This window comes from Elephas maximus, chromosome 12 (assembly GCF_024166365.1).
Source record: "Elephas maximus indicus isolate mEleMax1 chromosome 12, mEleMax1 primary haplotype, whole genome shotgun sequence".
NCBI classification, from domain to species: domain Eukaryota; kingdom Metazoa; phylum Chordata; class Mammalia; order Proboscidea; family Elephantidae; genus Elephas; species Elephas maximus.
In genome coordinates, this window is record NC_064830.1 from 93902641 (window position 1) to 93929880 (window position 27240).

The window sequence follows — 27240 nt, forward strand, 5'->3', positions numbered from 1 at the left end:
TCGTCATAGGTGTGCGCCGGCGCCGTCTCTCGCCTGGGAGGCAGGAAAGCTGCCATGGCGAGCTCAGCCGCCTCGTCGGTGCGACCGCCCAGGCCCAAGAAGGAGCCGCAGGCGCTCATCATCCCCAAGAATGCGGCGGAGGAGCAGAAGCTCAAGCTGGAACGGCTCATGAAGAACCCGGTGAGATGAGGCGCGGGCTCGACAGCCTCGCCGTGTCCGCCCCCTTCGGTTCCCGGCCCCTCTGAGCGCTCGCGGACCCACCTTCCCACCTCCTCGCGTCTGGTTCTGGAACTCAGTACCCGAGCCCCATGACCAGCCCTTGGCCCTTAGGAAGGAGTAGGCTGCCCCAGAGGTGGTGAGCTGCCTGTCTGTCCTCCGTTGGATCCCATCCCTAATGAGGACGCTGTGGAGCGGCTTCCGTGCGCTAAGACCTTTTCCAGTTGATCTGGTTAGCCCAAGGGTTTATTTTCTTCAGAACAGCACCCATTATTAGAGAGGCAATGGCCGAAACACCTCGGGCTAGTCACTCCCCAGAGCGGGCCTCAGTCTCCTCAATCATAAAAGTAATTGGATGAGGAGGTCTCTTATAGTTCTGACTGGAAAGGGTTAACTTTTCTTATGTAGTATTAGAGTTAGCGGTTTCTAGCCATAGCGGTGACTTACATTTCTGAATTCTGTTCAGGAAAAATAAATATAGTCCTGGCAAGGCTGTGGGCTGTGAAATGGCCCAGGGTATACTGGATGAAGTAAAGCATAGACAGACGGAAGAACATAAAATCAGCTCTCGGTCCAAGGAGCAGAGCAATCCTGCTTCACTACCCTAGTTAAAATTCTTTGGTCAGCAGGGTCACACTGATAAATGCCTTTGTTTTTAAATATTGTGTTTAAATGTTGCAGGACAAACCAGTTCCGATTCCAGAAAAAATGAGTGAATGGGCACCTCGACCTCCCCCAGAATTTGTCCGAGATGTTATGGGTAATGTCTTGTATGTGTATAAATATAATTTTTAAAGCATAGACATATAAACCCTGTTAGTATTAGATTTCTGGGAAAGGAAAAAAAAATTAAACGATACTCTTGTTTACGGTTTGGCATTAGAGAATTTTCTTCTGCATTATTCTTAATAATGCACTGTATTGTTTTTTTCTTAATGGAAATAGTTTTACTAGTGGGTTTTTTGTTTTTGTTTTTTGCTTTGGGTCCTCCTTGTGCCCACTGTCTCATTTATGTTACTTGTCACACGCATGTCCACCTGTTGTTAGTTGCTGTCATGTCAGTTCCAACTCTTGGTGACCCCATGTGTGCAGACTAGAACTGCTCCATAGCGTTTTCGAGGTTGTGACCTTTTGGAAGCAGGCTGCCAAGTCTGTCTTCCAAAGTACCTCTTGATGGGTTCAAACCGCCTGCCTTTTGGTTAGTAGTCCAGCGCTTAACTGTTTGCAACATTCAGGGACTCCTAATGGAAATAGTTTTATTATTGTTTTTGGATTCTAAATTGAAATATACTAATTGTAATAAATAAATAGAGGTATAAAAAGGTTAGAACCTCCTAATAATTCCATCATTCTGCTTATAACATTCTGGCATTACACTCTGAACCACTTTATAGTCAAAGCCACTCATGATTAAGAAAAAACATTTTTACAAAAATTTTGTTGTTTCGCACATATTGTTTTGTAACCTCCTTTTTCCACTTAATGTATCATGAAATCTTTTTAACTCTGTAGAAACCTAACATGCCAAATGTGAAATCATCTTGAGTGGAGAGTCACAGGTTGTCTTCTGAGTTACTAGTCACTGAACCACAGTCTCCTATTCCTCCAATGTTAGAGTGGAATTTTTAGTAACTTTGCATTCAACATTCACACAACAAATATTTAATGATGCCTACGAGGCACTGTGCTAGGTTCTGGGATATAATATGGAAAAACAAGCAGGCATGCTTCCTCCTGTTCCTTTCCGTTTCTTTCTTTGATCCTTTGGTGTTGGTAACTGAGTTTTGTGAAGAACTCTGTACTGTCCTGGCTACAGGTTCAAGTGCTGGGGCCGGCAGCGGAGAGTTCCATGTGTACAGGCACCTGCGTCGTAGAGAGTACCAACGACAAGACTACATGGATGCCATGGCTGAAAAGGTCAGTGAGGGAAGAGGTGGACTGAGCCTTTGGATTTGGGCAACGGTGTACTTACAGCTTTTAGAAAAAAGTGGAGAATAGTAGTTACAGCTAGTCGTGGCTTGTGTGAGGACTGCCTTCTAAGTTTGCGTTGAAAGCAGATATCAAGCAAAGTCCAGGTTGCTCCTCTGTTGGTCTCAGACAGCAGGATGCTCCCACTAGGAGAGGAATGAGGGATGGAAGTCTCATGTGTGTGGAAGGGCACAGCAGATTCCCCTCTCCCATCCTGGCTATGAAATGGAATGGCAAGCAGGGTTTCCTGCTTACATCTTCCAATAACTTTGTTTTTCTGTACAGGCCTCTCTGGTTTAGGCTGAATGCCTATAATTCCAATTAACTGTGTGTTTGGTGTGAGTAGTGGTGTGCTTTTTGGGTCTGCTTCTTTGAGGACTTGGGTTTTCTAGCTCGAGGCTGGCATTTCTTTATGACAGGTATCAAATAATAATTCATTATTTTAAGAGCTTAAGAACTACTTTAGAGATTGTACTTTAAGAACTGTTAAGCTTTCTGTTACTTGCCCAGAAGGGCCAGAAACCACTCTCCTGATGCTATTTTAAAATACTCTTTTGGATATTTCACTTGTTTTATTTTTCTAATTGAATTTTGGAATAAGCGTTATCCTCACCAAAACTCTTGTTTGATTTTTGGCTAGGATTGAGTTGTTGAATCTGTAACTTAACTTGAAAGAGAATAGATATTATGTTTAGTCATCCCATCTAGAAACTTTGTGTCTTTTTTGTTTGTTTAAATATTCTTTTCTCTCTCTCAATGAGTTGTAGAGATTTCGCATCTATCTTACCACATATGTTCAAATGTATTTTAAGTTTTTTGATAACAGTGATGCTAGGGAGCCCTTTATATTTTATAACTGGCTATTAGTGTTAGGACTCCCTGAGTGGTGCAAATGGTTAACATGCTTAGCTGCTAACTGAAAGGTTAGAGGTTTGAGTCCACACAGAGGTGTGTTAGAAGAAAGACCTGACAGTCTCCTTCTGAAAACTCGGTGGACTTGTACTCTGACACACATGGGGTCGACATGAGCCAGAATGAACTAACGGCAACTGATTATAGTCAGAAAAAAATAGACTGACCATTGTTTAAACTAAAAAAAGAAAAAAACAAACCTGTTGCTATCAAGTCGATACCAACTGATAGTGACCCTGTAGGACAGTAGAACTGCCCCATAGGGTTTACAAGGCTGTAATCTTTACAGAAGCAGACTGCCACATCTTTCTCCCGCAGAGCGGCTGGTCAGTTCAGACTGCTGATCTTTTAGTTAGCAGCCAAGCACTTTACCACTGTGCCACCAGGGCTTCTGACCTTTGTATACCCAATGCTGTCAAGTTGATTCTGACTCACAGCGACCCTATAGAACAGAGTAGAACTGCCCCATAGGGTTTCCAAGGAGAGCCTGGTGGATTCAAACTGCCGACCTTTTGGTTAGCAGCTGAGTTCTTAACCACGATGCCACCAAGGCTCCGACCTTTGTATTTCCCACTCGTAGTGCTGCCTTGTTTGCCCACCTTACAATTAATAAAAATCAAACATTATTTGCCTCGTTCCTTTTTTTTTCCTGAGTGTGTGATTATTTTTTGTTTTCATAGTGTAAAAATAGCATAAGCCAATACACATCAGAACATATCTGAAGAACAGTTCACCAAAATATTAAACGGAAGTAATCGGAGTGGTGGGCTTTTCTTTATAATTTTTTGGAACGTCTGATTTTTTTTTTTTTAAACATTTTATTGTGGTTTGGGTGAAAGTTTGCAAGGCAAATTAGTTCCCTGCTCAACAGTTTATACACATTTTGTTTCCTGACATTGGTTGCAGTCCCCTCAGTGTGACAACACTCTGCCCCCTTGCTCCCTGGGTTCCCTGTTTCCATTTTTCCGGCCCCTTCCTGCCTTCTGAACTTTGTTTTTGGGCAAATGCTACCCTTTTGGTCTTGTGTGGTTGATTGTTCTGCGGACCATGTTCCTCATGGGTGTTATTGTTCACTTTACAGGCTTGACTATTGTTTGGCTGAAAGGTGGTCTCTGGAAGTAGGTTCTGTTCCAAGTTTGAAGGGTGTCTAAGGGCCATAGTCTCAGGGGTTCCACCAGTATCAGACCAGTAAGTCTGGTCCTTTGTATCAGTTTGTATTTTGTTCTACATTTTTCTCCCATATTGTCCAGGACCTTTGCATGATTCCTTTTGACTTTCTAGATATACATCTGACTTCTCTAACACTGTATGTGAGGGTTTACTTAATCTTAACACATACCCAAAAAGTCCTTTTCCACAGTCTGGCCGTGATGCCTGTTATTTCAGAGAGCACATTTGTGCATTTTAGAGAGATTCATATACTTTAAAATGATATCCATCTGCTTTTTATGACGAGAAAGCTGCTTTACCTAGTAGCATTTGACTCTCTAATAATTTAGTTTAAAAAAACCAGACTTTTCCTATATAAAGCAAATAAAATACTTTTAAAATTTAAGACAAACAGTATTCATAAAACACAATACTATTTATCAATTAAACACAACAAACTACTGATACATGCAACAACATGAATATTCTTAGAACGCTATGCTGAGTGCATGAAGCCCTGCTAAAAGACACCATACTGTATGGTTCCATTCATGTGAACTTCTGGAACAGGCAGAACTAATGTGTGTGGGGAAAAAAAATTACAGTGGTGGTTGTCTCGGGTGAGGGGACAGGAGCTGATTGGGAAGAGGTTTGAGGGAACTTTCTGGGGTAATCAAATTGTACACTGAAGATCCGGACGTTTTGTATTACCTTAAAAAGAAAAGAAGAACCGTAAGCACATGCCTGAATGTTTGAGAGTAAAATGTCCTGCTGTGTGCAGCTTACTTTGAAATGCATGAAAACAGTAAGATGGATTGATGGATGGATACAGGCATATGTGATAAAGCAAGTAAAGCAAAATGTTAATTGTAGAATGTAGGTGGAGGGTATATGCACCGTATAATTCTTTCATCTTTCCTGTGTTTGCTAATTTTCAAAATAAAATATTAGGGAAAAAAAGATTAAACCAAAGAAACAGCCAAGATACAGAAGAAAATATGTAAGAACTTACTGGAATGGCCAAAACCGAGTTAGAAAAAATCCTTGTGATTTGGGAACAGATTGGAATCCTGCCATGGGTGTTTTCACCTGGCCTTTGCTGGTCCCACGCAGCCTTTCTCGGCTCCCAGACGTTGTTGTTCTTTAGCTACTGCCATCTTCTGGTGGGTGGTGATATTCTCCATCCTAGCAGGAAGGCGCAGGTGGCCTGCCATGCAGCTGTACCAGGTCGCTGCGATGGGTTTGCCACTGTCAGAAAGAAACAAAGCTCTGAATACAGAAACTATCAGGAGCAGTTTTATTTTTAAACTACTTTGGAGGGGAGGAAATAGAGCAGGCTGTTGTCTCAGGCATCATAAATTACTCTAAAGTTTTTTTATATTGTCTAAAGACTGAGAAAATATGGAAAGATGTTTTGCAAACTTTGACGTCCATACAACAAAGGTTTTTGTTTAGAGGAGCTCTGAGGTTTGAAAAAAAAAAAAAAGTTTAGAGGCAAAAGAATCTTCACCCTTCTACCCTGACTGACGGATACAGTATCCCCACCGACAGGGCGGGGTCAGACATACTCCTGCTTGAGACCTGGCCTCAGCCAGATTGGGCAGCCAGCTGGGGCTCTCCACGCAGTTTACTTAACGGTAAATTCAGTTCCTACAGCAGCACAGAGTGAGACATTTTCAGCTCAGCTTCTAAAGGAACCAAGTGCTTTTAGGTTTAAGTGGTTTGCTTTCTAGCATTCCCCAAATTAAAGCTGTTTTCTTCTTAAAAGGAGGCTCCTCTTTTTATTTCATATTTTCGGCTCTCAGAGAGAGAGCTATGTTATTTTGTTTCTGCATCCATCTAAGCAGACCCGTGCAGCCCTGGTGGTACAAACAGCAGGGCTGTTGAAGCCGCGTCTTCGTCCCTTTGCTGGCTTCTTCGTTTTTGTCCAGTTGACCATGGTGGCTATGATTGGAAGAAATGAGAGATGACACTCAGCGAATGCCTTTGTAGTCTGCAGGTGCTTTTCTGTCATTGGTTGCCATCGAATAAGCACCAACTCGTGGCAACCCCATGTATAACAGGATTAAACGTTCCCCGGTCCTGTGCCGTCTTCATGATTGTTGGTATGTTTGAGTCCATTGTTGTGGCAGTTGCGTCAATCCATCTCATTGAGAGTTTCTCTCGTTTCCACTGACCCTCTGCTTTACCAAATAGGATGTCCTTTTCTAGCGATCGGTCCTTCCTGATGGCATGGTCAAAGAAAGCAAGCTGAAGTCTTGCCATCAGAAAGAAATAATACAAGAGAAATGGATACATATTCACGTGTGTGTGTGTATTTAGTAGCAGGTGATGGCTGCTTTAGAACCATTTGATAGCCGTAGCTAGGCTTGTTGTTAGGTGCCGTCCAGTTGATGTCAACTCATAGCGACCTCATGTGACAATAGCCTACCCCATAGGGGTTTCTTGGCTGTAGTATTTACAGAACCAGATGGCCAGGTCTTTCCCCCAGGGAGCTGCTGGGTAGGTTCGAACTGCCAACCTTTGGGTTAGCGGCTGAGCACTTAACCATTGCACCACCGAGGCTCTTACAGCTAGGATGAGGGCTTGAAATTTCTCCTGTTCTGGCCCTGACCATCCCATCTGATGAGCTGCAGTCACTGTCCTCAGCCGTGGCTGAATAGAGACCTTGGAGTGCACGCTCTATCATACTTTCTCTTTTATATTTCGTTGCACGTGAATGTTATCTTAACAAATGGAAAAAGTTGTGTTGCCATCAGAGAGCCATACATTGATTTCCCACCGAGCCTGTGGGGGAGCCCCTGGAAGTTAAAGTGGCCCTGGGGGCCCAGGTGATACATGTAGCACTCCCAGTGGTGTAACTTCTAGAACTCTCATACCCAGCCCAAGTGAAACACCCTACAGTCTACCCAGACCAAGATGTGTCTAAACGATGTGCTTTTTTGCAGCAAAAGTTGGATGCAGAGTTTCAGAAGAGACTGGAAAGGAACAAAACTGCTGCAGAGGAGCAGACCGCAAAGCGCCGGAAGAAGCGGTAAGGCTTCCTGGCATCATGTAACTATGATTAGGCTTCGGGGCAGGAGTGTGAAAGCAGATGATTGGTGAGTGAAATGAGTCCTTCTTGTAGTCAGAAGCTCACCTGTATCACCTGTAGAAGTCTTGGGTATTACAACCTATGGCAGAACAAACCAGTAGAGGACTGACTTGTCTTCCAGTACCCGGGGAGAGATTAAGTCTCTTACTGCCTCCAGCTGGTTTCAGAGTCTCCAAAACTTAGTATTCAGCACTTCCATGATTAGATGGTGTCATGGATTGAAAATATGTGTCAACTGGGTTAGGCCATGATTCCCAGTATTGTGGTTGCCCTCCATTTTGTGATTGTAATTTTACGTTAAAGAGGATTAGGGTGGGATCCTAACACCCTTACCCAGGTCACATCCCTGTAAAGAGAATTTCCCTTGGGTATGTGGCCTACACCACCTTTTATCCCTCAAAAGATAAAAAGGAAAGGGAAGCAACCAGAGAGCAGGGACCTTATACTACCAAGAAGGCAGGCCTTTACCCTGTGAGTACGAGTGCATTCTTTGGACCCAGGGTCCCTGCGCCAAGAAGCTCCTAGTCTGAGGGAAGATTGTTGAGAAAGCCGACAGAGAAAGCCTTCTCCTAGACCTGACGCCCTGAATTTGGACTTGTAGCCTACTTTACTGTAAAGAAATAAACTTCCCTTTGTTAAAGCCATCCACTTAATGGTATTTCTGTTATAGCAGCACTAGAAGATTAAGACACATGGATTTTGATGTCTGCTTCACTTCTGTATTTTAACATCATGTTTAACAAGGTGCCATAAGCAAACTTTCGTTTATCTTCTTCCTTAAATTAGGGCCTATGAACTCCCCAAGTGACTACGTAATTATTTAGGTTGAATGTATGTATGTGTTTATTTTTTTTAATAAATGGCCCTCAACTTACAGAGAGCTGATAACAGGCCCTAAATATCTTGGACTGAAAAAACACCTCCAGTATTTCTGAGATTGCTTTAAACACCTCAGGACCCCCAGGATCTGATCTTGATGCGTAATGAAAACAGCTTGTTAGTGCTGATAATGCTGGGGTAGCAGAAGTCTGAGAAATTGTTCCTTTCACATTGTTATTGTACCGTTCGCGTGATTATAAACTTTTCGAAGATGCTATAAGTAAGTGTTTATTTTTTCAGATATGCAAAAAAATAGTTAAGGAGTCAATGCATTTATTTTACATTTGCAGTCAGAAGTTAAAAGAGAAGAAATTATTGGCAAAGAAGACGAAACTTGAACAGAAGAAACAAAAAGAAGGTGAGTGGTGCTCATTTCCCTTGATTGTGGCCTTTTTCTCAGTGTTGATCACGGAGGATGAACTGTCAAGAAATGCCGAGATTTACAACTACTGTCTGAAGGTGAGATGAAAAGGCAGAGGGGGACAGGAGCTGGTTGAACGGACACAGGGAATACAGGGTAGAGAGGAGGAGTGTGCTGTCTCATTAGGGGTTGAGCAGCTAGGAGTACATAGCAAGGTGTCTGTAACTTTTTGTATGAGAGACTGACTGAATTTGTAAACTTTGAGTTAAAGAACGATAAAAAAAAAAAGAAATGGTGAGATCTAGAGTTCAGGACTGGCTGGCTGGCCACTGAACAAATGAGGGCTTATTTTTATTAGTTAGGACTCCTTTAGTTGCGAGTGTCAGAAAGCCAAACTGGCTTAAGCAAAAAAGAAAGATTGGCTCACGGTAAGTCTAAGGCAGACCTCCCTTCAGGCAGGCTGGTGAGGAAGCTCCATAATGTCGCTGGCATTTACCATCTCTCCTTTTGTCCCTGGCTCCCTGTCCTCAGACAGGCTCATGCCCCCTTGTGGTTGGGCAGTGCTCCCATGGGTGCATCCTGCCCCAGTCTTGACCAAGAGGAAGGATAAAGGGGATGTTCCAGCATTTTTAGCAAAGGTCATCTTGTATCTCTGATTGAGTCATCTGCCAAGTCGGCTAAAAGCACTCTTGGCTACCAGAAACAGAAAACTCAGCTAGCAACACTTACACAAAGAGGAGTTCATTTTTCTCACATAACAAGAAACCTGGTGGTAGGTTACTGCCTGGTGTGGTTCTGCAGCTCAGCAGTATCAGCCCAGTATCTCTAAGGTTCTCTTGGCCTTTACCCTGTGAGTATGAGATGGCTGCTGTGGCTCCTGGCGTCATACCTATGTGCAAAGTAGAAGTGGGGCAAAGAGGCAGTACCTGTCTGGTCTATCTTTTTTTTAACTGGAAAACGAAAAGTTCCCTAGAAGTACCCAGCCCCAGCAGATGTTACTGTGTATCTCACTGGCCAGAACTAGGTCACTTGGCCATCCTTCGCTGTCAGCATCATTCGTGTCACACACAAGTAAAAGTTTGCTGAAGATCATTCAAAAGCAGCTGTAGCAGTACACCAACAGGGAACTGCCAGAAATTCAATCTGAATTCAGAAGAGAACATGGAATGAGGGATATCATTGCTGATGGATCTTGGCTGAAAGCAGAGAGTACTAGAAAGATGTTTACCTGTGTTTTATTGACTGTGCAAAGGCATTGCGAGGAATGGGAATTCTAGAACTAGGAGCTTCTTGCCAAGATTCTTTGCCAAGACCATAACTCAAAGGTGTCAATTCTTCATTAGCCTTCCTTATTCATTGTCCAGCTTTCACATGCATATGAGGGGACCGAAAAGACCATGGTTTGGGTTTGACTACACCGTGGACTGCTAGAAGAACAAACAAATCTGTCTTGAAAGAAGCATAGCTAGAATGCTCCTTAGAAGCGAAGATGGCAAGACTTCATCTCACATACTTTGGACATGCTATCAGGGACCAGTCCCTGGAGAAGGACATCATGCTTGGTAAAGTAGAGGATTAGCAAAAAAGAGGAAGACCCCCAACAAGATGGATTGACACAATGAGCTCAAACATAATAACAATAGTGAGGTGGCACAGGATTGGGCAGTGTTTCCTTTTTTTGTCCATAGGGTTGCTATCAGTCAGAACCGACTGGACGGTACCTAACAACAAGCTAAGAGCAGGTTAGATGAACAGAAAACAGGATTTTCATGACTGACTTAAATCTATCATGATCATCACTGGGAGCTGGGTACATTTTTGTTCTGGACAGAATTGGGTTTCTGGTAACAAGGAGGAATGGGAGGAGGCTGTTGGGTCAGCATCCTACAGTGCTGCCACTCCTGTCCTCCTCTGAACCCACCAGCAGTCCAGGGGTGCCATCTACTCCTCCAGGATGCATAGGGTGGGGATAAGGATGGAGAGGGCCAGGGAAAATGACAACTGTCCAACCACATTACTGAATGGACAGTTGCTCCCTAATTGGCTAATAGGTAGATGATTGTGATTTTTGGTGTTAAGATCTTGCTTTTATTGACATACTGAAATATGATTCGCTCCTTTCTAAGAGTTTCCTTACAAGTTGTAAGTTTACTGTGTTACACACTATATGCTCTTAGACTGTTCCTCACTTTTTCCCGAAGAAATTATTTTATGCTGCGAAAATGTGACTGCAAAGACCTCATCCCTCAAACCACCGCATCACTTTTTCCCCACTTGCCCTCCCCACCAACATATGCTAACAGGGGAATATGGGAGTACTTGGGCCACAGACTGGAGGATTGGAACACAGAAGCCACTTTCATGTCCTTCTGAGGAAATACTATAGCTTGGACTGTTAGGAAATAGCAAGGCCTCCTTGGCTCTAGGTAATTCGACTGCCCTTTCCCAGGGCTTGTATTTGCTATTTGTTTTTGTTGTTGCTGTTTATGTGTTTTCACAAAGCGAAGAGGACTGGAAGCACTTACTGATGAAAATCAAAGACTACAGCCTTCTGTATGGATTACACCTCAACATAAAGAAAACAAAAATCCTCATGACTAGACCGATAAACAACATCATGATAAATGGAGAAGATCTTGAAGCTGTCAAGGATTTCGTTTTACTTGGATCCACAATCAGTGGTCACGGAAGCAGCGGTCAGGAAATCAAACAATGTATCACATTGCCCAAATCTGCTGCAAAAGACTTCTTTCAGGTGTTAAAAAGCAAAGATGTCACCTTGAGGACTAAAGTGCACCTGACCGAAGCCCTGGTATTTTGCATCACTTCATATATATTTGAAAGCTGGACAGTGAATAAGGAAGACTGAAGAATTGATGCCTTTGAAATACGGTGTTGTCAAAGAATCCTGAATATACCACACTGCCAGAAAAATGAACAAACCTGTCTTGGAAGAAGTACAGCCAGAGTGCTCCTTGGGAATGAGGATGGTGAGACTTCATCTCATATACTTTGGACACGTTATCAGGAGGAATCAGTCCCTGGAGAAGGACATCATGCTTGGTAAAGTAGAGGGTCAACAAAAAAGAGGAAGACCGTCAACAAGATGGATTGACACAATGGCTGCAACAATGGGCTCGAACATAGCAACAGTTGTGAGGATGGCGCAGGACCGAGCAGTGTTTAGTTCTGTCGTACGTAAGGCACTATGAGTTGGAACTGACTCAGCAGCACCTAACAACAGCCTTCGCTTCCTGCTTGCACAGAGCCTCAGGGCGGCCCAGTGTAAGAGATCAGGGCCTTCACAGATCTTTCTTGGGTATGCACACAGCCCTGCACCTGTGCGTGGCCTTCTAGAGTCCCAGGAATGTGTTGGAGCTTTTCAAAGCCTCCTGTGGACATCTCATCCCCCACCTTTTCCTCTTCAGCTTCTGGTTTGCCTCAACTGTTGTCATTGCCTCAGGCAGCTGTGATGTTTAAGCAGTGGTTACCTGCTTGGTTGCTAGCTGAAAGGTGAAGGGTAAGAAGTTCTCTCGGGGAGAGAGATGTGGCAGTCGGTTTCCATAAAGGTTACAGCCTTGGAAACCTATGGGGCAGTTCTACTTTCTCTTATAGGGTCACTACCAGTCGGAATCGACTCCATGGCAGTGAGGTTTGTTTTTTTTTTAATTGATTATTATTCACAGCCTGGGAAAAAGGCAGTTCACGCTGATGGAGCGCTGAGTCAGGTCAGATAAAGATAGGCCTTGCTAAGGGAAGATTTCCAGGGAGGTGCCGGACAGTCAAATAGTGACAGGGCTTTGAGGAGAGAACTTTCTGAGGAGCTCCAAACTCCGGGGGCTGCTAGGCTGCTGGTTTTCACGGCTTCCATGATTGTGAGGCTGTTGGCTTTCAAGGTCACCTCAGAGCTGGTTGATACAGGGGTGGGAGTAGGACAGGTGAAAATGCCACAAATTGGACTATTCTTACTGAGATTCAGCTGTTTTTCCGTAACAATCTGAGGAGAATTTCCAGAGTTCTAAAAAATGCTGGTGTTGACAATGTTTGCCAGTGTTCTCGTCGCTTTTATAGAGGAGCAGATTGTCGGAGGTCCTTACTCTGCTGCTCTAGAAGTGCTTCCATCTTTCTGAATTTTAACCCGTGTGTATCATTGTGTTTAAAGTGAGTTTCCTGTAGACGTGAAATGTTTGGATCATTTTTTTTTTATTATTATTTATTTCGACCATTTCTGCCTTTTTGCTGATACGTTTGGATTTAGGTCTACCATTTTCTTATTTATTTCTCTGTTTCCCACTTCCTCCTTTCTTTTAGGATTATTTGAACTTTTTTTTTTTTTTTTACTATTTCATTTTAATCTAGCTATTTTTATTAAAACTATATCCCTCTTTTTTGCCTAGAATTTTTATTCTCATAACTTGAATTCACACTTACATGAGCAGAGGTGTATAAAGGCAGGTGTGATTCATATGGTTTTACAGAGAGATTAAGCCTTAAATCACTAATTTTAAATGTAAACTCACTTTAAAATGAAAAGGAAACGCTTTAAAAGATTGTGAATTATCTTAGAATATTTCTATATTTTAAGGAAGTTTAAAGCTGATACATAACTTTCAAACTGGTTTTAAAGCATTTAGCATTAAGCAAATGTCTGCATCCTGCATTATACTTAGTATCTTCTGCGTATTTTATCTTTTTAGGAAAAAAAGTCATTTTAAATGGAACTCAATCCACAATATTGTAAACTTCCTCTGATACAATAGCGGCTTCCAGAGAACTATAAGCCTGCCATATTTGTTTTGTATTCTAATAATTTACTTTTTTTTATTTATTGTTTTGTTGTGACAAATATTTATAAAACATAACTTGTCAGCTCAGCAGTATTTACACATGTAATTCGGTGACATGGACTATGCTCATCATATTGTCCAACCATCACCACTATCCATTTCCAAATTATTCCACCACTAATAGAGATGGAGCCCTGGTGGCGCAGTGGTTAAGAGCTGGGCTGCTAACCAAAAGGCCGGCAGTTCGAATATACCAGCCGCTCCTTGGAAACCCTATGGAGCAACTCTACTCTGCCCTGCAGGGTCATTGTGTGTTGGAATCGACTTGACAGCAACAGGTTTGGTTTGGGTTTTTTATTAACAGAAACTTAGTAACCCCTAAGTAAAGACTCCTCTTTGCCCCCTCCCTTCCATCCTTGGTATCCGCTAAGGAAGTCTGGCCTCTGTCCATTTGCCTGTTTCATGTAAGTGAGATCATACAGTATTTGTGCTTTGGAACTGACTGATTTCACTCCGCATGTTTTCAAGCTCCACCCACATTGTGGCATGTATCAGGACTTCATTTCTTTTTATCACTGAGTAATATTCCATTGTATGTATATAAGGAGCCCTAGTGGCGCAGTGATTAAAATGCTTGCCAGCAAACTGAAAGGCCAGCTGTTCAAACCCACCAGCCACTCTGTGGGAGAAAGATGTGGCAGCCTGCTTCCGTAAAGGTTACAGCTTTGGAAACCCTGTGGGACAGTTCTACTCTGTCCCACAGGGTTGCCGTGAGTTGGAATCGACTTGATAGCAGTGGGCTTTACGGGTATGTATATACCACATTTTGCTTATCCATTGATCAGCTGACAAGAGATTTAGGTTGTTTCTACCTTTCGGCTATTGTGAATAGTGCGGCAGTGAGCATTGACATCCAGGTGTCTCTTTGCTTTCCTGTGTTCGGTTCACCTTGGTACGTACCTAGGATTGGGACTGCTGAGTCATATGGTAGTTCTGTGTTGCGCTTGCTGAGGAGCTGCCACGCTGTTTTCCGTAAGAGCCGTACCATCTTGCATTCCCCCGCCAGCAGTGGGTGAGGAATCCAGTTTCTCCATATCGTCACCAGCCGTCGTTATTTTGTTTTTGTTTTTATCATAGCCATTCCAGTGGAGGTGAAGTGGGATCTTATTGTGGTTTTGACTCTGATTTTTGCATCTCCCTAATGACTAATGGTGGTGAGCATCTTTTCATGTGCTTGTCGGTACTCTCCCTTTTATAATTGGGGTTTTTGTTGTTGTCGTTGTTTAGGGGTCGTTCTAGAGAAGAATTGTCTATTAACCAGGTAATTACCATTTCTGTTGCTTTTCCTTCATTGCTTTTTTTTTTTAATAATTTTTATTGCGCTTTAAGTGAAAGTTTACAAATCGAGTCAGTCTCTCACACAAAAACCCATATACACCTTGCTACACACTCCCAGTTACTCTCCCCCTAATGAGACAGCCTGCTCTCTCCCTCCACTCTCTCTTTTCGTGTCCTTTTTGCCAGCTTGCTTTTCCTTCATTCTTTTTTCCAGTCTGTCACATATAAGCTTATATACACCTTACTCCATACTCCCACTTACTCTCCCCCTAATGAGTCAGCCCTCTCCCTCCTTCCAGTCTCCCCTTTCATGACGATTTTGTCAGTTTCTAACCCCCTCTACCCTCGTATCTCCCCTCCAGACAGGAGATGCCAACACAGTCTCAAGTGTCCACCTGATACAAGAAGCTCACTCTTCGTCAGCATCTCTCTCCAACCCATTGTCCAGTCCCTTCCATGTCTGATGAGTTGTCTTCAGGAATGGTTCCTGTCTTGGGCCAACAGAAGGTTTGGGGACCATGACCGCCGGGATTCTTCTAGTCTCAGTCAGACCATTAAGTCTGGTCTTTTTGCTTTTCCTTCATTCTTGATGTTCGAAACTTCCCTCTAGTATCATTTCCCTTACGTCTGAAGAACTTCCTTTAGTCATTAATTTAGGACAGGTCTGCTGGCTACACATTTTCTTAGCTGTCCTTTTTGTGAACATTTAACACCTTCATTCCTGAAGAATATTCTCGCGAGATCGAGAATTCTGGGTTGGCAGCTCTTTTCTCTCAGCACTTCAGGAATGTTGATCCACTTCGGCCTCCGTGGTTTCTGATGAGATATTTGCAGGCATTTGAACCATTCTCCCATCATCATTTTTCTCTGACTCCTTTCAAGATTTCTTTCTCTTTAGATTTCAGCAGTTTGATTACGATGCGTCTGAGCATGAATTTCCTTGGTTTCATCCTGTTTGGAGTTCACTGAAGTACTTGAATCTGTAGGTGTATGTCCTCAGCCGTCTTTATACCTTCTATTTCTTTGACACAGTTTTCTGTATTTCTGTTTGTTTCAAGAGTGTCCATCTTTACTTCTTGGAAAACAATTTTAAATAGCTGTTGAAAGGATTTGCCTGCTGATTCCAACAGCTAGGTCGTCTCAGCGTTAGTGTTTGTTGATTGTGTCTTCCCGTGCAAGTTGAAATTTTCTTCATTATTCATATGCCAAGTAACTTTATAATTTTCTATCCTGGACATTTTGAATTACATCACCAGGTTCTGGGTCTTCTTTAAACTCTGTGGAGAATGTTAATATTTGTTTTAACTGGTAGTCAACCCAGTTGCATTCAGGACACAAGTTCTGACCAGCCTTCTGTGGATTGTGGCTCCAATGTCAGTTTGGTTTTCAAAGTTTTTGCTGTGTCATCTGGGTGTGTCCTGCACGTGCATCACCCAGTGGCCAGTCTGAGCTTAGTTCTTTGAGTTGAGTCCCATACAGAGTGTTCGGTGTGGTGACGAGGGCCAGATCCATGCATGTGCTGCCCTGCTGGACCCAGGAGTTCATGCACAATTTTATGGGGTCTCTTTTCCAATCTCGCCCTCTCCATCATCTCCCCTGTAATTTTTGGTTTCCTGGGGCTCCCCTTTTCAGAAAACTGGGGCTTTAGTTACCTCCCTCTGCTGCACTTCCTGTACCTGTGCCTGAAGCCAGGGTCAAGCAGTGGGAGGGCAGAGAGAAAAAAGCAACGGGGACTGGACCCACGATGTTGGGACCACAGCTCCTCTGATTGAGAGAAAAGTTCCCTTCCTTCAAAGTCGTAGGTGCCTGTGGGGCCCCACTGCCACTTTTGTCAGTGCTGCCACTTGTGACCACAGCAGGATTCCTAGGAGCCAGGATGTGAGAGGGTGGAGAAGAGACACACCAGAAATTTCCTTGGATCTGAGCATTAGGAGTCCCCTTCCCACTTCTCCTGGAGCTCTGTCTGTCCATGCCTGGCCCCCACTTCCAGGTTTTGGGTCACCTAGAGTCGAGGCTGGAGGATACTAGAGGAAGAAAGAAAAAAAAACAGGATGCTCACTGCTGTTCTGGTGGCACTTCTCCCCCAGCCTGCCTGCTGCCGTTTACTTTTCAGAGTCCTTAAGCAGCTGCTCCTTGGTAGAGGTGTTGAACCAGAACGGGTCAAGGACGGCATCCATTAGAGATCTCTATCTAGGTTGACCCTGACCTGTTGATTAAAACTCGCTGGGTGGATTTATTCTCCACCTAAGAAGCAGCCAGGCACATTCTTTTATTCATCTCACCCACAGAGGTATCATAGGAGACATCAGAGGAAATCTGAGATAATTGAATAAAACCTGAGCTCTAGGCTCAGCTCTCCCTAGGCCTCACTCTGGCCTTAAACATACAGCTTCCCTTCTTTGAATGAATTTTTCTTTTTAACTTGTAAAATGATAAGCTCATTTTTCAATCAGTCTAATTCTGCAGTTTGATGACTTTGTCAAATGCTTTGCTGGCATTAAGATATATGATATTTTGGGGTGCTCCCTCATTGGTAAGGAGCCTTGATGGCACAGTGGTTAAGAGCTCGGCTGCTAACCAAAAGGTCAGCAGTTCAAATCGACCAGCTGCTCCTTGGAAACCCTATGGGGTGGCTCTACTCTGTCCTGTAGGGTCCCTGTGAGTTGGAATTGACTTGACGGCAGTGGGTTTGGGTTTGTTTTTTTTTTTTTTGGAGGGGGTTTTGGTTTGTTTTTCTCATTGGTAAACCTAAGATCTCTTTTAGAAAAAGAAACTGAGGTCAGTTTGCTGTGAGTCTGTACTTAATGAGCCTCACTGGCTCTTTGGAATCCCATGTTAACTTTGTAGTAATCGGTTCCTGCGCTGAAGGAGACGACCGGCAGCCTCCCAGAGCTGGGATTTCTTAAATCCCCCTTTCCAGGCCCTTTGAGACATTAGGCACTGTGATCACACAGTTTTCAGTGTCCTTTCTTTGTCCAAGGCTATAAAGAATGTTCCAGAGATCACACAACAGATTTTAGTACTTTAGGTAGATTTCATCCAGAGCCTTCAGCTGGTTTCACACTCCTTGTGTCCTCTCGCCGTCTCCTCCTGCCTCGATCCAACAAGGTAGACGCTTGTGGTCGTGCTGCCTCATGGGGGTTACATCATGGTGGCACAGTGGTTTTCAAACTGAGCAGTGTGAGCCTTTAATCACTGGGTCATGGATCAGTTTAGAGGCTGTAGCCCTTATTATTACCAATTTTTTTTTTTTTTTATGTGAAAATAGACTAGAAAATACCAAAGTGTATCACATGTGGTAAGAAAAGTATTGTTTTGTGAAATTTTCTCGTACTTTCTGTGCAGGGTATGGGCTATAGTTAAACAGATTTAGAAATCATTGGTATGGTATGTGGGCCCTGCACTGTATTTAATTGTGAAGTTAGTGCCTGTACATATAAAGAAATGATGAATTCTGCATGGTTATATATGCTTTGTACCAAATCAGTAAAAAAGAGCATGCTGTCAGAATGACTGTCATGAGAATGGTGTGTGTGGCTTTTACCATGCCTGCTCAGTTTCCCTCCTTATTTTTCATTTCATGAAAGAGTAAATAGATTTTTAAGTTGTCCAATTGAAGTAGAAATTTAATGTAGTAATACCAGTTGTGCCACAAGGTGGCTCCTGTGCACCTCTGGGTTCATGGACTTGGAGGTAGGTAGATAACTCAGAGTACTCCGACCCCTTGGCTCTTCTAAAAAGGGGTATGGGGCCGCTGGCTAGGAGTTCTGTTGTTGGTGAGGAAAAATACCCACTTATTTTCCATGCTGGTACAGCAGCTCAGTGAAGAGACCCTGCTATGTGGGGTCAATGTCTGAATGATACCATTGGATGGCATTAAGCCAATTTAGATTACTATGAAGCCTTGAACTTCCAAAATGATATAGTCTAACACCAGCATTACTTATCCTACCAGAGAAATCAGGTGACCTTAAGGTGGTTTGTTACTAGGTACATCTAGAGCAGGGTTTCCTAGCGTCTGCACTGTTGATGTTTTGGGCCCCATAATTTTTTATTGTAAGGGGCTGCACTCTGTTCATTGTAGGGTGTTTGAAAGTATCCTGGCCTCTTGGGAACCATGGTTTCAGGAGACATCTAAGTCAATTGGCGTAATCAAATCTATTAAGAAGACATTCTGCATCCCACTTTGGAGAGTGGCGTCTGGGGTCTTAAACGCTAGCAAGCAGCCATCTAAGATGCATCAATTGGTCTCAACCCACCTGGACCAAAGGAGAATGAAGAACACCAAGGATACAGGGTAGTTACGAGCCCAAGAGACAAAAAGACCCACAGAGACTACATCAGCCTGAGACCAGAAGAACTAGATGGTGCCCAGCTTCAGCCTATATCTGCCCTGACAGGGAACACAACAGACAATCCCCAAGGGAGCAGGAGGGCAGTGGGATGCAGACCCCAAATTCTTGTAAAAAGACCAGACTTAATGGTCTGAGTGAGACTAGAAGGGCCCCGGTGGTCATGGCCCCCAGACCTTCTGTTGGCCCAGGACAGGAACCATTCCTAAAGCCAACTCTTCAAACAGGGATTGGACTGGACAATGGGATGGAGAGGGATGCTGGTGAGGAGTGAGCTTCTTGGATCAGGTGGATACTTGAGACTATGTTGGCATCTCCTGCCTGGAAGGGAGATGAGAGGGTAGAGGGGCTTAGAAGCTGGCAAAATGGACACGAAAAGAGAGAGTGGAGGGAGGGAGCGGGCTGTCTCATTAGTGGGAGAGCAATTGGGAGTGTGTAGCAATGTGTATGTAAGTTTTGTATGAGAGACTGACTTGATTTGTAAACTTTCACTTAAAGCACAATAAAAAAAAAAAAAGTATCCTGGCCTCTACCCACTAGAAGCCAGTGGCACCCTGCCCCCAGCCATGACAATAAAAAAGTCTCCAAACATTGTCAAGTATACCCAGTGGGGCTATGGGGGCCAAAATTGTCCCCAGTTGAGAGCTACTGATCCAGAGGCAGGTATCTGGTGTTCAGAAGGCACTCAGTATGTTTCGAATGCGACTGTTTTTTTCTTATACATACTATGTTGGAAGACTTTCCATATCCTTTGTGTCTTTTGACAATAAGGTAATACATGCTGGTCTGAGAAATTTTTGGAATGTGTAAAGAAGAATAAAGAAAAAAAATTATCTATAATCCTTACCAGAAATAGCTGTGTTAACATTTTAATGTAATTTCTTTGATTTAAGTTTTTAATGTAATTAAAAAACCAGTTGCTTTCAAGTTGATTCCAACTCACGGTGACCCCATGTGTTGCATAGTGGAACAGTACTCCGGAAGGTTTTCGTGGCTGTGAACTTTAGGAAGGATCGCTAGGTCTCTTCTTTCTAGGTACCTCAGGGTAGGTTTGAAGCACCAACCGTGCAGTTACTAGGCCAGCACTTAACCATTTGTGCCACCAGGGGCCTAATATAAAAATACATGTTATGCAAACCTTATTTAAATAAATACCACATTTATAGTCTCAGATTTATCATGTAACATTGTATCACAGGTTTTTCCCCATGTCCTTATAATTCCATGGTACAAGGATATTTTTTCTAGTTGACTGATTGACCAGGCAAAAAAGAGGTAATGTCTGCTTCATTTGCATTCACTGGCATTTTACTCGGTATTTCCACAATTAAATAAAATCTCAGATTCCTGAATTGTAAAATATTATGTAACAATAGTGTAATGTAATGGAAGTCAACAATGGAAGAACTCAATACTGTCTTCCTGATGGATCCTAATGGATCACTATCCATCTGTGAGTTCTCTTTAATCTCTCTCCATATGCACACATCACTTACATACTTACAGTATGTGAACGGTTTTGTATTTTGCTTATTTTATTAACACTGTAAGCATCTCCATTCCTTCGTACCTTTTAATAACATTCCAGCAACTGACATGCCATGATATAACTCCTTCCCCTTTATTAGACCCTAGACTGATTTCAGTTTTTCCCTAACGGGGAAGATACTTCCGAGAATATCATGTACCTGTTTCCCCTTTCAGGGTTCTTTCCTTCAGGTAGATTCCAACAGTGGGATTTACTCGGTCACAGTATGAAAAGAATTCATGGCTCTTCAAATGCGTTGGCAGATATTTTCCAAAGGGGTAGTACCAGTTTTTACTGCCATCAACAGTGTGCAGTAGTGTATGCTTTTACCACATCCTTGCCAGCCTTAACTTTGAAAAATTATTCTTCCTCCACGTGTATAAGAATGATGCTTATTAGAGGAAGTCTATTGGGAATTTAGTAAAAGCCTTGCAAAAATGTAGATCCCAGTCTTGCTAGGCCATGAAAGCAGCTTCTGCTCTCTTCCCATGCCTGCTCCCCATCCCCAAACACACACACACACCACCCACCTGTTTACAGCCTCGAAAACTTTTTAAAACATAGATTGGATTGTCATTCATTCTTCTGTATAAATAATAAACAGTAGCTGACATTTATTGAACATTTATTATGTACTACCCCAGTTCTGACTGCTTTTCTTATATAAACTAATTTAATGCTTGCAGCAGCGCTGTGAGGTAGGCCTTATTCTTATCTCCATTTACAAATGTGGGGGACCTCAGGCATGAGACTGTGAAGGTGCTCACAGAGCTCCAGAACTAGTCAGTGGCAGGGCTTGATCCCAGGTGGTGTGTCTCTCTTGGCTGTAAACTTATCCATGAAGTTATCCTGCTTAAAACCTATTTCTGCGGCACCTGGGACTCCTGGCCCTCACTGTCTGGCCCCTCTGGTCTCTACCAGTGTGGCCTGGCCGCTCCCGCCCACACGCCCTCTCTCCAGCCTTGCTTACAGCCTCTGTCCTTCAGCCTCACTGCACATGCTCAGGCCTCTGTGCTCTTTTCTGTCTCATGCTGACTCCTCATCTCCCTGGAGATTTTTACTTGTCCTTCCTGTTGTAGTGTTTGTGTTTTTCTAAAGCCTTTCCTAACCTTCCTCCTCAGCTTCAACCTAACAGATCTAGCCTTTACCTCCACCTTGCTCCCTTAGGGTTTTGCACATACTCCGTTATACACCTGCTCAATCAAATGCTGTGCTTATCTATCCAGCTGTATAATCTCAGTTCCACGAGAGTAGGAAAGTTGGTGTTTTGGGTTTTTTTTTAGTAATTTTTAAATTTTGGAATAGTTTTAGATATACAGAAAAATGACAAAGTCAGTACACAGAGTTCACCTGTGGTTGACATCTGACGTTAATGTGGCCCATCTGTCACAATTAATGAACTGATAATTGATATATTATTATTAACTAAAGTCCATACTTTATTCAGATTTCCTTAGTTTTTGCTTCATGTCCTTTTTCTGTTCTAGGATCCCATCTGGGATACCGCATTCCATTCGTGCCTCCTCAGGCTCCTTTGGCTGTAGGAGTTTCTCAGACTTTCCTTGTTTTTCATGACCTCGATAATCTTGAGAGTCAGATATTGTATAGACTGTCCTTCAGTTGGGATTTGTCTGATGTTCTTCTCGTGAGTAGACTGAGTTTTGGGGTTTTTAGGAGGAAGACCATAGAGGTAAAATGCCATTCTCATTACATCACATCAAGGGAGCATGCTCTCGGCATACTCGTCACTGTTATTGCTGACCTTGATCAGCCAGCCAAAGTCGTACTTGTCTCCAGTGTAACCGAAAAAAACAAAACCGAGTTGCCATCAGGTCAATTCCAACTCATGACAACCCCATGCGTCAGAGTAGAGCTGTGCTCCATAGGGTGTTCATGGCTGTGACCTTTTGGAAGCAGACACCAGACCTTTCTTCCAAGGTGCCTGTGGGTGGGTTCAGACTGCCAGCCTTTTAGTTAGCAGCCTAGCACTTAGCCATTTGCACCACCCAGGGACCCCTTCTCTACTGTTCTCGCAGCAGCCCTTTCCATACTCTGCCCTTTGCAAGGTAGTCACCATACGCAGTCCACAGTTAAAGAATGGGGGTTAAGCTCTACCTCCTTGAGGCACAGTATCTACATAAATTATTTGGAATAATTCTGCATGGAAGATTTTTCTATTCTCCCCCTATTTATTTATTTATTCGGTCACTTCTTTATATCAGTATGGACTCGTGGGTATTTTATACTTTAGGTTATAATCCAGTATTTTGGTATTAAAACCAACCAAACCAAACCCACTGCCATCGAGTTGATTCCAACTCATAGAGACCCCATAGGACAGAGGAGAACTGCCCCGTAGAGTTTCCAAGGAGCACCTGGCGGATTTGAACTCCCGACCTTTTGGTCAGCAGCCGTAGCACTTAACCACTACGCCATCAGGGTTTCCATTTTGGTATTAGGTTATAATTACTACATCATGTTGCTCAAATTGTTCCCGGCATAGGGTATGTGTGCTCATTGCTGCTGGGATGTCGTTGCTTTTAGGCCCTCTCAGCTGATAAAGCAAGGAAATACATGTAAGCATATTAACCAGTATATACACACATATCGGAAACCCTGGTGGCGTAGTGGTTAAGAGCTATGGCTGCTGACCAAAAGGTCAGCAGTTCGAATCCGCCAGGCGCTCCTTGGAAACCCTATAGGGCAGTTGTACTCTGTCCTATAGGGTCACTATGAGTTGGAATTGACTCAATGGCAATGGGTTTTTATACACATATCTATAAATATTTATGTAACTATCTCTTTAAGCTAAACATGAGTTCATACTGATGTCTCCAGCTCTAATCCATGATCACATGGGTTGTTCTAGCCTCCCTCTTGTTTTTCTGTAACCTCCCACTCCAATGTGAGTAACCCGACTCCCACTATCCGCCATCCACTCACTTACTTAGTTGTTCACTTCAACTGTACAACAACGTATAGTGGTTTCAGACTTGTTAACCTGTCACCCCGTTGGAAGCGACTTTATCAACTAGAGTACAGTGCTTCTACACAGATCCTTCTGCCTTTAGCCGTACGGACATCACTTGTTCCAAAGTTGCTTAGGCCAGCACCTTTTTCCCCACCCCTGTCGTACATTTGTAATACAGGTAGATTGATTTGTGCCCTTCTTCATTTCATCCGGGGATCCCCTGACCTCCTCAATGAATTTTTTTTTCTTTTTTTTTTTAATTTCTATGCATTCAAGCTCACCCCTTGTGCTGTAAAGGCCTGTGGGCTTTGATGTGGAGTGTCGTGTATTTGCCATTATAGTATTGTGAAATTCGTTTCACTGCCCTGAAAAATCTGCATGTTACCTCTTCAGCCCTTTCCCCCAATCCTTGGCAACCACTCATCCGTTTACCTCCTTTTCTTGCCTTTTCCAGATAGCATATTATGGAATCGTACAGCTGTAGCCTTCTCTTTTACTTAGCAATATCCATGTAAGAGTCATCATGTCTTACCGTAGCTTTATAGCTCATTCCTTTTCTACTGCTGAATAATATTCCGTCATATGGATGTGCACAATCTGTTTGTCCCTTCGCCCGTGACAGACATTTTGGTTGCTTTCCATTTTTGGTGCTTATGAATAAAGCTTTTCTCACTATCTGTGTGCTGATTTTTGGGTGGACTTAAGGTTTCAAATCCGTTGGGTAAATACCGAGGAGTGCAGTTGCTGGATCATATAAGACTGTCTTTGGCTTTGTAAGAAACTGCTAAACCATCTTCCAAAGTGGCGTTCCCACCAGCAGTAAATGAGCTTTTGTCGCTCTACATCCTTGCCAGCAATTGGCATTGGCCATTTTTTGGATTTTAGCCATTCTAATAGGTGTGTAGTGGTATCTCATCGTTATTTTAATTTGCGACATTATGCTTTCTTTTATTTTTGCATCTCTAACGTGAAACCTAGTACCTGCAAGAAGTAAGCACTTAATAACTGTTGAATGAATGGGTGGATTTTGTTGAATTACTGAGTGGGTCACCTACCAGACCTCTAGGTTTCTCCTCATTCAGGCCCTGACAGTATGTCTCCCTCACACAGAAATCCATTCTGTTTACTAGTAAATGAGGTAACATATTTTCAGGGGCGTTGCAGCCATAAGGAATGCTCTGGGCCCTTCTCTGTCCATCATCTCAGGCATCCACAACACTCCATTCCTCTAACATCCAGGTGAATCTGTATTTTATAATTTCTTTAAGATCAGGATTCAGGATAAATCCTGTGCTCTTGTTCTGCTGTGTTCAGAGCCATGTAAGCTCTTAGGGAGGTTTAAGGTGGGCAGGACATGACTAAGTTATGGAACAAAACAGCAGTCTTCACCGTCTTCAGCCTTGGAGCTCACGTTCTAGAGCAGAGCTTCCCGGCTGGTATGTGGGGAATGGCCAGTGAGCAGCAGAGACCCTGATCTCCTTGGCCTTCAGGGTGGACACTGCACAATTGCCTCTGACTGTGAGCAGTCCCATCCGGTTACCCCGTGTGCCATAGAGATATTGTCATTTTCCATGTAGGCTGTGACGTGAGAAAGCTTGGGGAGAACTGCCCAGGGATTTAGGGAGCACAGAGCGAGATCTCTGACTCAACTCTAGCCATGTGCTGGACTCCAGGGCATGCATTTTTTTTTGCTCACCTCAATCCTGGCTCCAGCTCATTTTCCTTATGTATTTCTGAAGGCAAGTTAGGGTGATGGTTACGGGCAGAGGCCTAAAGACTCAGGTGGTCCAGGTTTGAACCCTGGGTGCTTGTCCTACTGATAGGAGGCCTTGAACAGTAATTTACTTACCTCTCTGAACTTTATTTTCCTCCTCTGTAAAATGGATATCTAATAGTGATTCTTAGCTCCTAGGCTATGTTAGAATTCAACAAGATAGCATATGTAAAGACAGCACAGTGCCCGGCACGCAGTGGGTATTCAACAAAGATTAGCTATTAAAATACCCTTACCATTTGAACTTTTGAAACTTCTCATTCTCTTTGACTTGAGGCTGAGAGGGAGAGAAGGGTTCTTCTGAATTAACTGGACCTCAGAGACGATGTGCTGTGTAGTGTCCCATCCGACTGTGCTGTGCTTTGGGCAACCAGAGCCTCCCACCTGGTAGCTCTTTGCCTGACCCTGTGGTGTCAGTGGTAGTAGAACTTTGAGTGCATGAGTGGGCCCCGGGGTGAGTACATTTGCAGGGAGGAGGCCCGTAGGTAGGCCCAGGCGAGCCCCGAGTTGTGAGCTGGCAAGACTGCCATGCCTACAACTGGCTGCCTGGAGTGGACTGAGCTGCAGGATGTGGTCTCCGGCTTTGCCTCGTTCCAACCCTCTCCCATTCCCCTGTGCCCCAGAAGAGAGGGAGGAGGAGTTGTTGGGAACAGGTTGTCTCCGTACTCTGTGCCTTGGCCGGCTCAGCTGTACTGTGGGTGCTGGCAGTCGTGAAGGGGCTGCACGTGGAGTGTCAAGAGGGAGGGCCTCTGGCCCTGTGTTTGGGAAGAGCCAGGGAGCTGACAGATTTGTTGTGGGCAGAGCCCTCTGCCCCACAGTTTTTGAAAATTCACTTGTAGACTGCAGTGAGAACTTGAGACTTCAGCAGGAGTGCTGTCTGCGTAGCATTAAATGTCAAAGAGCCAGCTGTGGAAGTCACCCTACTGAGCTGGCGGACATTGTCAGTGATGGGGGCCGTATAAAAAACAGTGAGGCCTGATTTATGGGGCGCTGGGCTCTCCTGCGTGCTGCTGGACCTTTCGATAAGGACGGGGTCCGTTTGTCAGAGCAGCCCTAGGTCGACGCTGTGACCAGCCCTTAGTACCTGAGGAGCAGGGTCGGGAACTGATGGGATATGAGGACTGGCTCCTGGCTGTACAGCCAGTTCCGAATTTCCCTCAGCTCACCACCTTTTTTAAAGAGCCCCTTTATCCTCTGAAGGAGTCCCTGGGTGTCTCAAACAGTTAAACACTCAGCTGCTAACCGAAAGGTTGGCGGTTTGAAGCCACCCAGAGGTGCCGCAGAAGAAAGTGCTAGCGACCTGCTTCCCGGAATTCAGCCACTGAAAGCCCTGTGGGGCGGTTCTGCACTGACACGCGTACGTGGGGCCGACTTAGCAGCTCCTGGTGTGTGTCTTTATGTGTTTGTTTATTCTCAGAGTGAGTTTGTATGTGTATCACCTGAATGTCCTGTGATTCCAGGATCCAGTCAGTCCCGGGAGCAGCAGTCCAGTAGCTCCGAGCAGGCATCTGGAACAGAGGAGGAGGAAGAGGATGAGCCCAGCTTCATCATGAGGCGATGACGATGTTTGCCGCAGCAGCTGTCCGGAGCCTGTGACCAGGGCCGCAGAAACCCTCCACGTGACCAGAAGGGAACGGAGGCTCTGTCTGGACTCAGCTCGCGCCCCCCAGGACTGGCTAGATGGAGAGCCCGTGCGCACACGCCTGCCCTCACCAGGACTCGGCCTGAGGGACAGAGGGCTGTCTGCTGCACATTCCGGGGCACTGCACACAGATACATCCCTATCCTGCCAAAGGGGAAAACGTACAGCTTCCTGCCACTGGTGCCCGTTGTCACATGTTTCAACAGTGATGCGTTTGGGGCTGGTTTCTATGAAAGGAACTTGACTCAGTAAAGAACAGAAAACTTTGA

At 44.0% G+C, this 27240-nt stretch overlaps 1 protein-coding gene across 1 annotated transcript; it reads left to right on the forward strand.

The window, feature by feature from the left end:
• Positions 1 to 27240, forward strand: PRKRIP1 (PRKR interacting protein 1). Its single transcript, XM_049903670.1, has 6 exons — positions 1 to 180; positions 898 to 976; positions 2033 to 2133; positions 7194 to 7279; positions 8509 to 8576; positions 26790 to 27240. Exons 1-6 carry the CDS (start codon positions 55 to 57, stop codon positions 26888 to 26890), a joined length of 561 nt encoding a protein of 186 aa, XP_049759627.1. The 5' UTR covers positions 1 to 54; the 3' UTR covers positions 26891 to 27240.

Bases quoted from the DNA above. Each gene is read 5' to 3' on its own strand.
- PRKRIP1 (XM_049903670.1), top strand. From the start codon at position 55: ATGGCGAGCTCAGCCGCCTCGTCGGTGCGACCGCCCAGGCCCAAGAAG. The intron at 977-2,032 runs GTAATGTCTTGT...TCCTGGCTACAG, and splicing joins ATTTGTCCGAGATGTTATGG to GTTCAAGTGCTGGGGCCGGC. The intron at 8,577-26,789 runs GTGAGTGGTGCT...CTGTGATTCCAG, and splicing joins ACAGAAGAAACAAAAAGAAG to GATCCAGTCAGTCCCGGGAG.